This window comes from Xenopus laevis, chromosome 9_10S (genome assembly GCF_017654675.1).
Source record: "Xenopus laevis strain J_2021 chromosome 9_10S, Xenopus_laevis_v10.1, whole genome shotgun sequence".
Taxonomy (NCBI): domain Eukaryota; kingdom Metazoa; phylum Chordata; class Amphibia; order Anura; family Pipidae; genus Xenopus; species Xenopus laevis.
Window position 1 is genome coordinate 12,542,008 of NC_054388.1, and position 13,631 is coordinate 12,555,638.

The window sequence follows — 13,631 nt, forward strand, 5'->3', positions numbered from 1 at the left end:
CATCTTAACTGTATCTTTCAGGATCCGACTTGTGTTATTCAACAGTAAAGAGAAGAAAGTGCTACATGTAAAATATCAGCACAATCTGTCATTTTCCCCTCCCATCACTACAATGATGCACCATTACTGCACCTGGCGATACAACAAGTCAAGCTAAATTGTACTTTATGTAAAATGTACTGCTTGTCTACACTAGAATGCATACATATGGTCAAAGAACTGCGTAAATCAGTCGGTGCTATGTAAATAAATGATGACCATGAAGATCAGGGCACTCTTGCGGATAGAATGCAGGTTGTTCATACAATAGAAGGGGCCTCACACCAACAGGGAAGGGTGTTCTCTTTAGCATTCTGATTCATTGGGTTGCAATGTTCCCCTTCTGAGATGCTGGAAATGGCCCCAACAAGAAAAATAGTTGGGGTGAATGTTGAATTACTGGTACACATACTCCATAAACCTACCTATATAATAAGAAAACTGTAACAATGATGTTTATATATGTGTGTAACCCTGTTACATGCTATGGTGGGCTGCTGAAAAGTCTGAAAACCCCAGAGTTAAATTTAGGTGAAAAGAAAGCAAATTCTGTACATAACAACCTCCACACTCCCCTTGAGAGAGCCATAAACCTCAGCTCATAAAGCAAGAGGCAGCGCACATAAGCACTGTTGCAAATCACAGAAAAGAACCAAATGTTAAGATGTTTATAGAATTCTTCATGCAGATTCAGGCTTGCCGGGAGTCACAAAAAGAGGCCATTGGAGACTGTGCAATTCTAAGCATCCGGACACTTGTTATATAATTGATGGAAGGCCTAACAGTTATTAAAGATGCTGATCCATGGTGCAGCCTGGGACACAGAAATTAAGGTGAATATTTAATGTTCTTCCTAAAAGGGGCAGTAAGACTCAATGTATACACAGCATTGTAGATAACATTTTTGGGCACTCACATGGGGTTTTTTTTTTTTGCAGTTGATGGAAACAGCTTAAATTGTCCAAGAAAGGATTAGAGTAGCAATGGGCTACGGAACTGGAGAGACATGCTTTTAAGGCAGTGATTGTCAAACTTTTTCAGTTCAAGCCCCCCTTGATAGTCCAGCCTTTGGTCGTGGCTTGTAACAAGGTTACACATAAATACTGTAAATATAAGTTTTGGTATATTTGCTGTTCAATCAAGAACATATAGCATAGCACATAACCCCAGATCTTTCCCTAACTGACCCTCAAGCTGGTCTTTCAGGTGGATGTAGTAGGAGAGATTCCCCAAACCTTAAAGGGATACTGTCATGGGAAAAAAAATGTTTTTCAAAATGAATCAGTTAATAGTGCTGCTCCAGCAGAATTCTGCACTGAAATACGTTTCTCAAAAGAGCAAACAGATTTTTTTTATATTCAATTTTGAAATCTGACATGGGGCTAGACATATTGTCAATTTCCCAGCTGCCCCAAGTCATGTGACTTGTGCTCTGATAAACTTCAATCACTCTTTACTGCTTCACTGCAAGTTGGAGTGATATCACCCCCTCCCTTTCCAACCTCCCAGCAGCCAAACAAAAGAACAATGGGAAGGTAACCAGGTAGCAGCTCCCTAACACAAGATAACAGCTGCCTGGTAGATCTAAGAACAACACTCAATAGTAAAAACCCATGTCCCACGGAGACACATTCAGTTACATTGAGAAGGAAAAACAGCAGCCTGCCAGGAAGCATTTCTCTCCTAAAGTGCAGGCACAAGTCACATGACCAGGGGCAGCTGGGAAATTGACAAAATGTCTAGCCCCATGTCAGATTTCAAAATTGAATATAAAAAAATCTGTTTGCTCTTTTGAGAAATGGATTTCAGTGCAGAATTCTGCTGGAGTAGCACTATTAAATGATGTGTTTTGAAAAAAACATGTTTTCCGATGACAGGATCCCTTTAACACAATTTGAGAGAACCACTACTCTAAGGCAATGGTATCCAGAATGTGAGTGGGATGAAGCAGTTGATGGGGTGCCCAGACCAATGGACAGTTAGAGTGGAATTTGGTGTAAATTTTTTTTCAAATCTTTTTTGGATAAAAAAGAGAAGTCTAATTTGAAGACCTCGGCAATGGGGAATTCCAGTGTCATGGGGCCACCTGGAAAACAACTTGAGCTGCAACTTGTAAAGTTACCCAATGCAGACACTAATTACTGTCCACTTGGGTAAACCGCATACAAACTTTGTTCTGTGCAAATGGCATCACTTCGAGGACTCAACATCAATAAAGGACATTAGTGTTATTTCCAACGGACTCAAGTGTTGTTGTGCAAGTGTACATACAACCCACTAAGCAAACCCTGGAATTACCATTAGCACAAGTTTGGCATTAATTCCATGGCTCATTGCAACCATTGGGCCTTGTATTTTATAAAAGATGAAGTTGCCATGTTTGTTGTCTTAGGGAAGTCATTGGGGTCTGTAGAATGATGAACACAAGGCAAGTAAGATGACAAGCAATGCTGTTTTTACAGGCCAAGCAATATGGAAGATGCCACTTATATTTGTAGAAATAATGCCTTTCTGGTTCATAGATATATAAAATATATGAGCATTGACATACCTGCCTTGATGTTCCTGCAGCACTTGGTAGACACTGATCTGGAACGTCTCATTTTCAAACCTTTCCCTGATATAATCCTTATATATTCTGAATTCAGCTGCTGTCACTGCATCGCCTTCTGGGATTTTGGCGAGGTCAAATAGGAATTCCCGGTGGTGCCGCCTCTGATGGAAGAATTCTTTGTCGTGCTCCACTGGAAAAAAATACATACAGAAAATCTACGTGTAAACTTTGATATATTCATACAGAATTCTGGATTCAATCATACATGTGAATTTGTTATTTGCTTCTGCACAACAACCACACTGATCCTAGAGACTATAAAGAAGTGATTCCCAAACTGTGAAGCTGGGCTCCTAAGGGAAGCCCAAAACAGTGGCTGCTGGGGCCCAGGATGAATTTGGGGAGAAAATATTTATTTTTTCAAGTTTTGATTCAACATATTTCCACCAAAAATGTCAACGCAATCTCCCTCAGCTTCAAATTCCCTAAATGAACATCTCTGCAAGGATCTCCTAGAACCTAAGCTCAATCAGAAGGTCATGAGAGTACTTCTTTGCTGCTCCAGATATTCTTGGGTTTAAGGCTGCCTGAAAGTCTTCACAGTTCAGTAGGTTTGTTACAGGCTTTGGGGCTCTGACCAAACACTGCACTTCAAAGGGTAATCTTTAGTGATGGGCGAATTTGCGCCATTTTGCTTCGCCGAAAAATGTGCGGAATTTGCGGCGTCCATTTTTTTCTGAATTTTTTTTGACGCAGACGAATTTTTGCGGGCGTTTCGCAAATGTTTTCGCCGGCGGTGAATCTCGCAAATTCGCCATGAATTCGCGCCGGTCTAATGAATTCGCCCATCACTAGTATTCTTCCAACCTATTTGCACAGTAGATTACAACTCTCTGTTAAATGTGGCCAAACAAATAGGGCAGTGGTTTACTGACTTCATTTGGTTTAAGCCACACTTGGAGGACCAGTCAGGACCCATCTTATCTTTCAACAACGTTACAGATATAGGAAATCATGGTTGTATCAACCATTCACCCACAGCCCCAAGAATATCTAGGAGAGCAAATAAGTTCAACCATAACTGACCTTGAAACTGAGCTTTCGGGTGTATCAAGATCATCCTTATCTCACTGCAATGGTCCTTTAGGCTGAGCCTCTCCTGCGATTGCTCCAAGCCCCCAGAAGTGAGCCATTTTCACAATGTGGGAACCACTGACTTAGGGGTTACTTTTACATCCTGCCTGTTACTGCAACATGAAATGCATGGCCCTGTTGTACTGAAAGTTTTTACAAAAGTCTGGGAACTGTTAACCTTCAATATGATAGATGGTCCATTATGGGTGTTTAAAAATGCTTGAGCTTGGCTCTGACATGAATGATGAATGATATGTACAGTGCTGCAGAATATGTTAATGCTTTACAAATAAAGGATCATTTTTTGGATCCCCCTTCAGTTATGTGATTATATATATATATATATATATATATATATATATATATATATATATATATATATATATATATATATATATATATAAAATTAGTTTTTTGTTTTTTTAAATGTGAACCATTCAATTATTTTATAGCCTTATGGTAATAAAATAGGTATACAAATTGTTTTAAGTTACATATTATTGGATTGTGATTTCACCTTATACTCTCAAGCAAGACCCTATTAACCTGAAGAAGAGCTATAGGGCACAGACAGATTAACAGTGATCCCCAACCAGTAGCTCATGAGCAACATGTTGCTCTCCAACCCTTTGCATGTTGCTCTCAGTGGCATTAAAGCAGATGCTTATTTTTAAATTCCAGGCAAGTTTTGTTGTATAAAAACCAGGTGTACTGCCAAACAGAGCCTTAATGTAGGTTGACAATCCACATGGGGGCTACCAAATGGGCAATCACAGCACTTATTTCGCACCCCATGAACATTTTACATGCTTGCGTTGCTCCCAAACTCCTTTTACTTCTGAATGTTGCTCACAAGTTCAAAAGGTTGGGGATCCCTGGATTAACATGTATCTACAGTCTCCCAAATTTGTCAGTTTTACAACCTCCAAATTATGCAGGGCAATAGCTCAACCCCAACGACTTTAACAGTGATGGGGTAAAATAGAGGATGGGTTGGGTTTCTAAGCAGACTATGGACCATACCATCACCATTACATTTTAATCAGCAGAAGACAACATCAGGCCCTCAATGACTTATGTTGCTGACATAGTATTTTGCCAAAGATATTAACAATCATTAACAAGTATTTTTTAATGAGACACCCATTCCTCTTTGATCTTGTGTTGTATCCAGATTACTTATATGGAAAAGCTGTAAAACCAACACCCAATGACAGCAGAAATTCATTGAGGGATTCAGAGGGACTTTCAGTTCAACATCAGGTGGGCCACAGATTGCTGTTTCCTGTAGGAATTAAAATAAATACTTCCTGTAGTGTAAGCCATGTTGTCTACTTTGTAAAAATGGAAATATATCAAAGGAATGGCATTAGAAGTTGATGAAGAGTCAACAAGTTACAATTGCCATTATGATATCACCAAGATTGACAATGTCTGTTAAAAGTTAGCTGATTGGATGCAGATGGGACATCCATGAGGTGCAGTCAAAAAACATCCCACAGGGTAAATAGGTCCTGTGATCTTAACGCTTCAGACAGCCAGACTTTATGAGCAGTCCATTAAGAATGATCATCTGTTTTTTGTTACTAGATAGGATGCGCCTGTTGTCCATGTGATACTTAGCGAAGAACAACCTACATTTCAATTAAACCAGTCAGGAGGATCTGAAACATTCCTCAGTCAAGGTATCTGCATCCCAGAAGACATGGAGGATGATGCGCTATCTACAGTAATAATCTGCAGACAAAGTCCCCTTCTCAGTAGAGCTTACAACGTACGCTAGCAGCCAAGGCAGAACAAGAAATGATTGGAGCCTGTGCCAACATCTTTATAGGGTCATTCAAACCCCTGGGGATGAAAATATTTTACCCACACATGCACTTTAGCTGTGCAGAAGCCAGGGCCCTACTGGGGCAAATACAAGAAGCCGTGTTGATTGCTCAGCTTGCCCAAAATGTGGCTCTCCAATCGCTCAACTAGAACCTCAGGTTAATCCTATAAAAATAGAATTGTAGAATTCCATCATAGCCAACGGGATAAAGATCTAGCCAATTATGGTTTCTCCTGCCACTCCAAAAAAATAAGGCTGGTTCCTGATAAAATTCACCTTAATAAACCTTGCTCCCGTCAATCGCAATTAAAAGAAAATCCTGCTCTCATGGGAAACCTTGGTTCTGTCAAGAAGGACCCATGCTCTCTTTAGTGGGAAACCTCTATGGGGTGCTATATAACCACAAAACATTTCATCCACAGTATGACAATTAACTCTGCGTCCACAAAATGAAATCATTGTTCATAAAAAACATACTGTCGTTGTATGTGCCATTCCACATTTATTTTACATATGCTGTATGTGATGCTTTTGTGGATGTGACAATAAAGCATTTGTGTTAAAAAAAAAACATACTGTCGCAAAAACATTACAAATTACAACATGTGGCACAAAGCAATAACAGCATCTCCTATTACCAAATGCATTTTGTCATTGTCTTTATTGTGTCACGGAAAGTATGTTATTTATTCATCAAATACACCAGGAAAGCAACAATTATAAGATTTGCAAATTATTCATTTTAATGGGCTCACGTCAGCGGGAAACGCTGCTCAGTTCCCAATAACAGGCTCACATAAGTTTAGTATTTCTGTTGAAATGTGTCAAGCTAAAAATGTGTGGATCACATTACTGAAACTGAAATTATTTGCATAAAATTTGCAGGGACCATCAAGAACACACTTAATTGCCAGCAATGCATTCTTATATTTCATGTAGTAATGATTATTCAAAAATGCCTACATTCCCTCTGTTCCTCTTATTAGGACAGCATAGCTCTACCAAGACTTGTGATGTCCCCGTACATGGACCGATATATTCTCCTGACAGATTAAGTCAGCAGCTTATTGGGCAGTGTATGCGACAGGCTTCCCTGATCAATATCTGGGGGAAAGTTGGCCAGATGCTGATCGGGCAGGTTTAAAAATCCCGTTGGATCAAGGACCACATTGGTTCGATGATGCATCCTCAATTTGACTGCCCGTATTTGCATTGTGAGCTGATCGTTAGGTCCCAATATTGGATCACCCGGATATAGGGGAGAGATTGCCAAAAGAGTAAATTTCTGTATGTATGGCTACGTTAAAGGTGGCCATACACAATAAGATCGGCTATGGCGAGGTTGCCAAATAAGCGGGTCTTAACGTAATATGCCTGCCAAAGGCAGGGTGATATCGGGTCAATCCAATCATTTGACTCTAGGGCCAAATTATTGGATTATAACAAAGGAAAAGTGTGCCAACGCGTCGTAGGATCGCATCAACTAGCCGATGGGGCCCTTGATTGTAGGAGAAAACACACTTGCTGATCAATATGAGGCTGATTCTCGGCCTCATATCAATCGGGGAGACCCGTCGGAAGCCCCTTCATATGGTCCGCTAAGATGCTGAATCTGCCCGTATATTGGCATCTTTCAAGGTGGCCATACACGGACCGATAAAAGCTGCAGACAGACCGAGTCGCAGCTTATTGGCCCATGGATGGGGCCCTCTGACAGGCTTCTCCGGTCGATATCTGCCTGAAAGTCGGCCACTAAAAATCCCATCGGATCGCGGACCGAATCTGTCAACCCAACCGCCCGTTTACATTTCATTATGATCCGATTGTTGGGCCCTAGGGTGGGCATATCGGGAAGAGATGAGCGAATCTCTCAGTGTATGGCCACCTTTAGTCTTCATTCCAGTTACAGTAAAATCTGGAGTTTATATGCATGTGTAGCAAATTTGCACCTGGGTAGTATCCAGAAGCAACCAATCAAAATTAGCTTTCATTGTTCTACTTGCAGCTGGCTAAAAAGAAAACGTCTATCATTAATTGGTTGCTGTGGGTTACTGCCCAGGTGCAAAATTGCCCAGTGTTTATAAATTACCCCCACTGTGTTTAGACACAGAATGCAAAATGGACAGACTTTCAATTTATTTAGAGAGACTGCTGTTCTATAGTTTTCTATACTGAAGGCTCACAGTATCACCCACTGTTATTTGTCATGAGGAGTTTAGTCAGGGAGAAGTACGATCCTGGGGGTTCCTGGAGTTTTAGATTAAACACACCTCAACCCCTGTTTCTTGGTTTTTTTTATCTTGCTTATAATATTCTACAGATATTTCTAAGAATTTTTTTCACAATTCAGAACATTCAGACTTTGATCCAGAAATCCAAAATACAGAACAGCAACTTAGACATCGCTTATCTGTATCCTTCTACACTGTGATCAACGTTTGGTATCGGCCATACCAAGTCTTGTCAATAGGCGTTAGGATCTACAAATGGAGCAGGCTTCATTGATGCACCTGGTACATATAATACACACAATTCATTTCACTGGTAAAGCTTATCATATTCTACAGATATTTAGAAGAAATGTTGTAAGAACTCAGAATATGCAGGCTTTGATCCTGAAATGCAAAATACCGGAAAGGAACTTAGACATTGCTTATCTACAGTTATTGGGATCAATGTTTGGTATTGGCCAATGGCAGTAGCAGGCTCCATTGATGCATCTGGCACATATAATGCACATGATTAGTTTCACTGGGTAAAGGAGTATACAGTAGCTTTGTGTGCCAGATGCTTCATCTTAAATGTTCATTTATGGCTAAACTACAATGCCAAGTGCTGTCCAAATTAAAATAAATTGTCTATACAAAATAATGTATTATTTGGTTCAGAACCCAGCATTGATATGCTAATAAGCTGTCAGGACTGTCATCAGATGTCATGGGCATGAGTGTGATCCATATTATAAAGGAAGGAAAATGGTGCTCCAGAATAAAAGTATAATTAGCTCACCAAGTTGATCATGTGGTCCAGGTGCTCCAGCCCCAGACCCCCCGCTTCACGGAGCGTGAATCCGAAACACACAGCAAAAGAACAGGGCTGTCCAGCACTCAGAGGAATCCACAGGGCCAATAGTATAAGTTAAAAAGTTAAATCTTTATTGATCACAATTAAAAGTATAAATCCATCTCCATAGGCCCTACGCGTTTCGTACCAGCAAGGAACTTAATCATGGGCTAAGTGTGATCCAACAGTCAGAGCAAAATGATGGAATTTGCCTGTGCTCAAAAGGCCGTTATGCATGAGATCCAATGAGAAATACATTACTAATAAAGCTTATGATGTACATGGAGAGGTTTGCATTTCACTTAATGGATATAAAATACCTCCAGTGGACAGAAAAAGTCATTCTACAAAGTAACCGTCAACCATAAACAAATGAGTTGCACATTGCAAAAAAAAAAGCTTTTCCAAGCCTATCCCTCTCTCCCCAGCTACAAGGTCCTGTTGCATTTATATTATGACTCAATTCCCATAATGAACAGATGTCAAAGGAATCGTGTAATAGAATAGCCTTCAATGTAAATTAAACACTTAAGTCTCAACACATGTGCGCGGCGAGTGCAAACAATCCTATCTTTGTAGGCTCCGAGAAAACAGAGGATGGATTCAATTAGCCTCCAGCCACGGGACCTTTTCTATCTCCACTTCTGCTACCTATGATTGCTTATATATAACAAGACATCCCTAACTACAAGAAAATTCATTTCCAAAATCTGTGCAGAAGGATCATGTTTTACTCAGGCACAGCTGGTTTAAGGCCTTTTCAGAAGTAAATGAAATCAAATGAGAATTTATAATCCTTCCTGCGGTCTGGATTCCATCAAGCTGAAATCATTATGAAAATTGCAGGTGCAGTAGAATTAAAGGTTTTTCTGTTCCACATAATCCAGAAGATTTGCATCTCGTACGTGAAATGAAAGTCTTCTTGCGACGTGTGTATTCATCTACTGGCAACATATGAAACGAGAGGAGCAGGGTAAACCCTCTTTAAAAAGCTCTTGGCTTCTATAAAAGAGTCGCACGTGCGATGGAGAACGAGTTTTAAGAGACAAGTTTGTTTTCTTAGATCCTTGTAAACAGGGCAACGGTGAGTCATAAAGTCAGAATGAAATCCTTCGCTGACTCCGGTATCCTGAGAAAAATACTGTTTAAACTGTACAATTTCTGCTTCAATTGTTCGAGAGCAGTTAGGACAAACATTCCTTAGGAACTCTAGGGGTTCCTATTCAGATTACGGATGCACCAATTCATTATTTATGGAAGCAAATCTTCTGCAAAATATTTGGTCAAACCCCATCTGACCCCCAATCTGCATAGTATGGAAGAAATGTTAAAAAAAATAGCAACAGCTAAGAAAAAAAACTTCAGCAGTCCAGAGTTTTAAAGTCATATTACAGGTTCTGATTTGGTTCGCCTGAACGCTTATGATCCAAATCCTATAAAATGTTGAGGGATATGGTGAATGCTGGATTTCTACAAAGCCCTGAATGCTTACTATCAGGCTGTTGTGGACTTACAACATGGGGACCTGTAATTAACCGGTTCTGTCTATCCATAGGACCATAACAGTCGGCCTTATCACTCATTGTTTCCCATGTCCCCTTTTCTTTTACTCTCCCATTTTCACTACTCATTGTTCCTAGTTATTTTATTTATTTTTTTTCTCCTTGAATGGTATCTTTCCTGGAAATTGCAATATGGATTCCCAGACCCAACCCTGACAGTTCCTTTCTATGCAGTCTGGTTTATTCCCTATAAGTTCTTCCCAAAGTGGTAGTTTTAGGAAAGGGAGGATTATCAGGTCCGGTTCCATTCTCAGCAACCCTCAATGTTGCTAGATATAAATTCTGTTTTTTTGTTTTTTAGGTCTCTCATTACCAGTAGCAGGAAGAATATGAGATCTAGTGCCTTCCCAAACCCTCCGAGCTCTTACTGTTCCTTGCTTCATTGCCAGCATGATACGCCTTATAGTAGCATGCTGGAAATTTCCATGAGGATTACTAGGTCCAGAAAGAACATATACCAGCCAACTTTGTTCCAGATCAGGGGTGTAACTACAGAAGAAGCAGACTTTGCAGCTGCAGGGGGGCCCAGGAGGTATAGGGGCCCTACAAGACCCTAATTAATGAGCAATTTCAATAGATATTGGTAAAACAGGGCAACCTCTGGACATTTTGGAACCCTAAAATGAATTTGTTGTGGGGCCCAGTAATTGATAGTTATGCCCTTCAGGCTATTACAAACTCATGGCACACTTTAAGCATACTACTGACCCTGTGAATTACTGGACTGCTTTTCATTCTCTTGTGTTTTCAACATATATTTACATGGGTTACACAACAGAAGTCTGACGCACATGCTGCTTTAAATTACAGTAATTACAGGTAACAGGAAAGCTAAGAGCCAATTCACCTCAATAAGAGCTAATGAGGCAAATAACACGTTGCGAGTCCTGCAGGGATATTTCAGTTTGGTTTTGGAAATGATCTCCTAGTGCTCTTCAATGAGATCATTATTGTTTCCACTGTGATGTCACATAAGATACAGCCATTCTCGAGCCAACATTCAGGATACCCAGTTTTATAGCTGGATACTGTTCTTCACAACAGAGAACATTTCCAGGGATTCAACAAGACTAGGGGCTTTGGCTAAACTTAAAGCTACAGATCATTATAAATGGCTGTTCATGTGGACAACTAAGCAACCAATCATTTGAACTGACAATGTATTTGGCATCTTACATGGCGTTGGTACATGAAAAAGGCTTTCATGCAACAGCTTTGATAAAACATGTAGATAAAACAGATTGGATTTCCATTCTGCAGTTCTCTAAATGTATCTGTATTAAAGACGTGAAATTATTATAAATAATACTATGTATACATTAATACAGGGTTCTCCTTACTTGGTCCAAATCGCTATTGTTGAGCTAAAGCTCCCCGTGTAGCAGCGGACAGAGGGATTAAAAGTCCTGCAACAAAGAACAGCTTGTCCATCAGGCATTAATCAGTATTATTCCTACTGCAGGACAGAACCCAGGCTGACTAATTGACAAAAAATGTAGCGGATCCAATGGCACGGCTCCCATGTACAAGCAGTACTGAATGTCAGCTTGAGTGTTTGTGTCCAACAACATTTGAAAACATAATTTTTAACCGCAGAAACATCGTAAAATATAGATCATGTCATTACATAAACAGATCCAAGGAAAATTAAGAAGCTTTCAGCAGGTGCACTTGGCGTCCATGCTGTTGGAAGAATGTGACTTGCTTGTCAGGCGACTGTCACTAGGATACAGATGGCATTTGGCCCTTCAAGGGATTTTTATAGCCCCCCAGGAGGAGAGCACAGGCCAGTTTATTAATGATGTGCAAGCAAAGGAAAAAGGTGGGTACCTACAACCTCTAAACCCCTCAACTGAGTTCAAAAACCTACAACAATTCTTCAATGGAGGACGCAGTGTGGAAAGTGCAAAAAAAATGGTGGACTGTGCACTCTGCCATCAGAGTAGTAAGTAACCAATTCTTCAGATTCTGTTTTCTTCTTCAGACTCATGGCTCCCAGATTCTGTTTTCTGCTTTGGAGTCTTGGACTCAGGCTCAAATATTATGTATTCTGCTCTTGGATTTAGTCTTAGTTTTAGATTCTGTTTTCTGCTTTGGAGTCTTGGACTCAGGCTCCCAGATTCTGTTTTCTGCTTTGGACTCTTGGACTCAGGCTCAAATGTTATGTATTCTGCTCTTGGACTTAGTATTAGATTCTGTTTTCTGCTTTGGACTCTTGGATTGAGGCTCCCAGATTCTGTTTTCTGCTTTGGACTCTTGGACTCAGTCTCAAATATTATGTTTTCTGCTTTGGACACAGACTCAACGATTTTGTTTTCTGCTCTGGACTCAGGCTCCCAGATTCTGTCTTCTGCTTTGGACTCTTGGACTCAGGCTCACAGATTCTGTTTTCTGCTTCAGACTGTTGGACTCAGTCTCAAAGGTTCTGTTTTCTGCTTTGGACTCTTGGAATCAGTCTTACTGTTTCCTGCTTCTAAATAGCCAGAACACAACTTTGCAGTTCTCTAACCTGTTACCAGTCAGTCACCAATCCCTGCTATGATGGTGGCCCATATAGGACATAACTATTTAATTAGTTTGCTTTTGAATCTGACCTGCCTGCTAAGGATCAAAAGCAAACTAACCAAAGTTATGTCACATTGTTTTTGATTCTGTCCAGCGGAGTTCACGGCAGCCATCTTCTTCTCTTCGGTAATCTTCGGAAAGTAAGTGCTGTAATGGCGCATGCACAGTTGGAGCAAGTTCCTGTTTCGTGACAACTGAGCATGTGCCGAAATTCACGGAAATTGTAGAAGTGGTGTTCTCATTCCGAAGATTACCGAAGAGCCGGAAGATGGCTGCCGTGAACTCTGCTGGACAGAATCTGCACCGAGGGGTAAGTAAAGACTTAGGGAGGGGGGTCTATGTAGGGTAGGGGGGTAGAGTTTTTTTTACTTTAGGGTTGAGTTCTCCTTTAAGCTTCTGCACAGCATATAAGTGTTATGCACTACAGTGCAACATAAAACTACATTTTCCCCGCACACGCACCAGTTTCCTGAGGAGTTGAGGGTCTATTTTTCTTTCTGTAACTAAAGGCCTGAAAGGAATTAAAAATTCCCCAGTGGGTATTAGGTTTAGCACAAGTATGTTGCTGTCTGACAACCAATAGTCCCACGATGCTCTGTACCCACATTGCTATACCTTTAAAATTCTTTTTTAGCTTCCCGTCTCTAAAATCCTTTACCAAATGTTTCAACTGCTGTAATTTCATATGTCCTGTCCTGCTTTGTGGCTGAGATTCTAGCTATCTGTATAACAGAGCATTCTGTCCCAGTGGCTGCACAGATCCTATCTGATCCCCGTTGTAAGCAGCAGTCCTGTCCTGCTTTATGGCAGCTGAGATTCTAGCTATCTGTATAACAGAGCATTCTGTCCCAGTGGCTGCACAGATCCTATCTGATCCCCATTG

At 40.5% G+C, this 13,631-nt stretch overlaps 1 protein-coding gene across 1 annotated transcript in view; it reads right to left on the reverse strand.

Moving 5' to 3' along the window:
* bmp7.1.S (bone morphogenetic protein 7, gene 1 S homeolog) overlaps nucleotides 1-13,631 on the reverse strand; it is a 60,180-nt gene that overhangs the window by 14,577 nt on the left and 31,972 nt on the right. Inside the window, exon 2 of the mRNA XM_018238203.2 lies at nucleotides 2,591-2,783. Within this exon, the coding sequence (XP_018093692.1) occupies nucleotides 2,591-2,783 (193 nt within the window). The remainder of the gene's footprint in view (nucleotides 1-2,590; nucleotides 2,784-13,631) is intronic.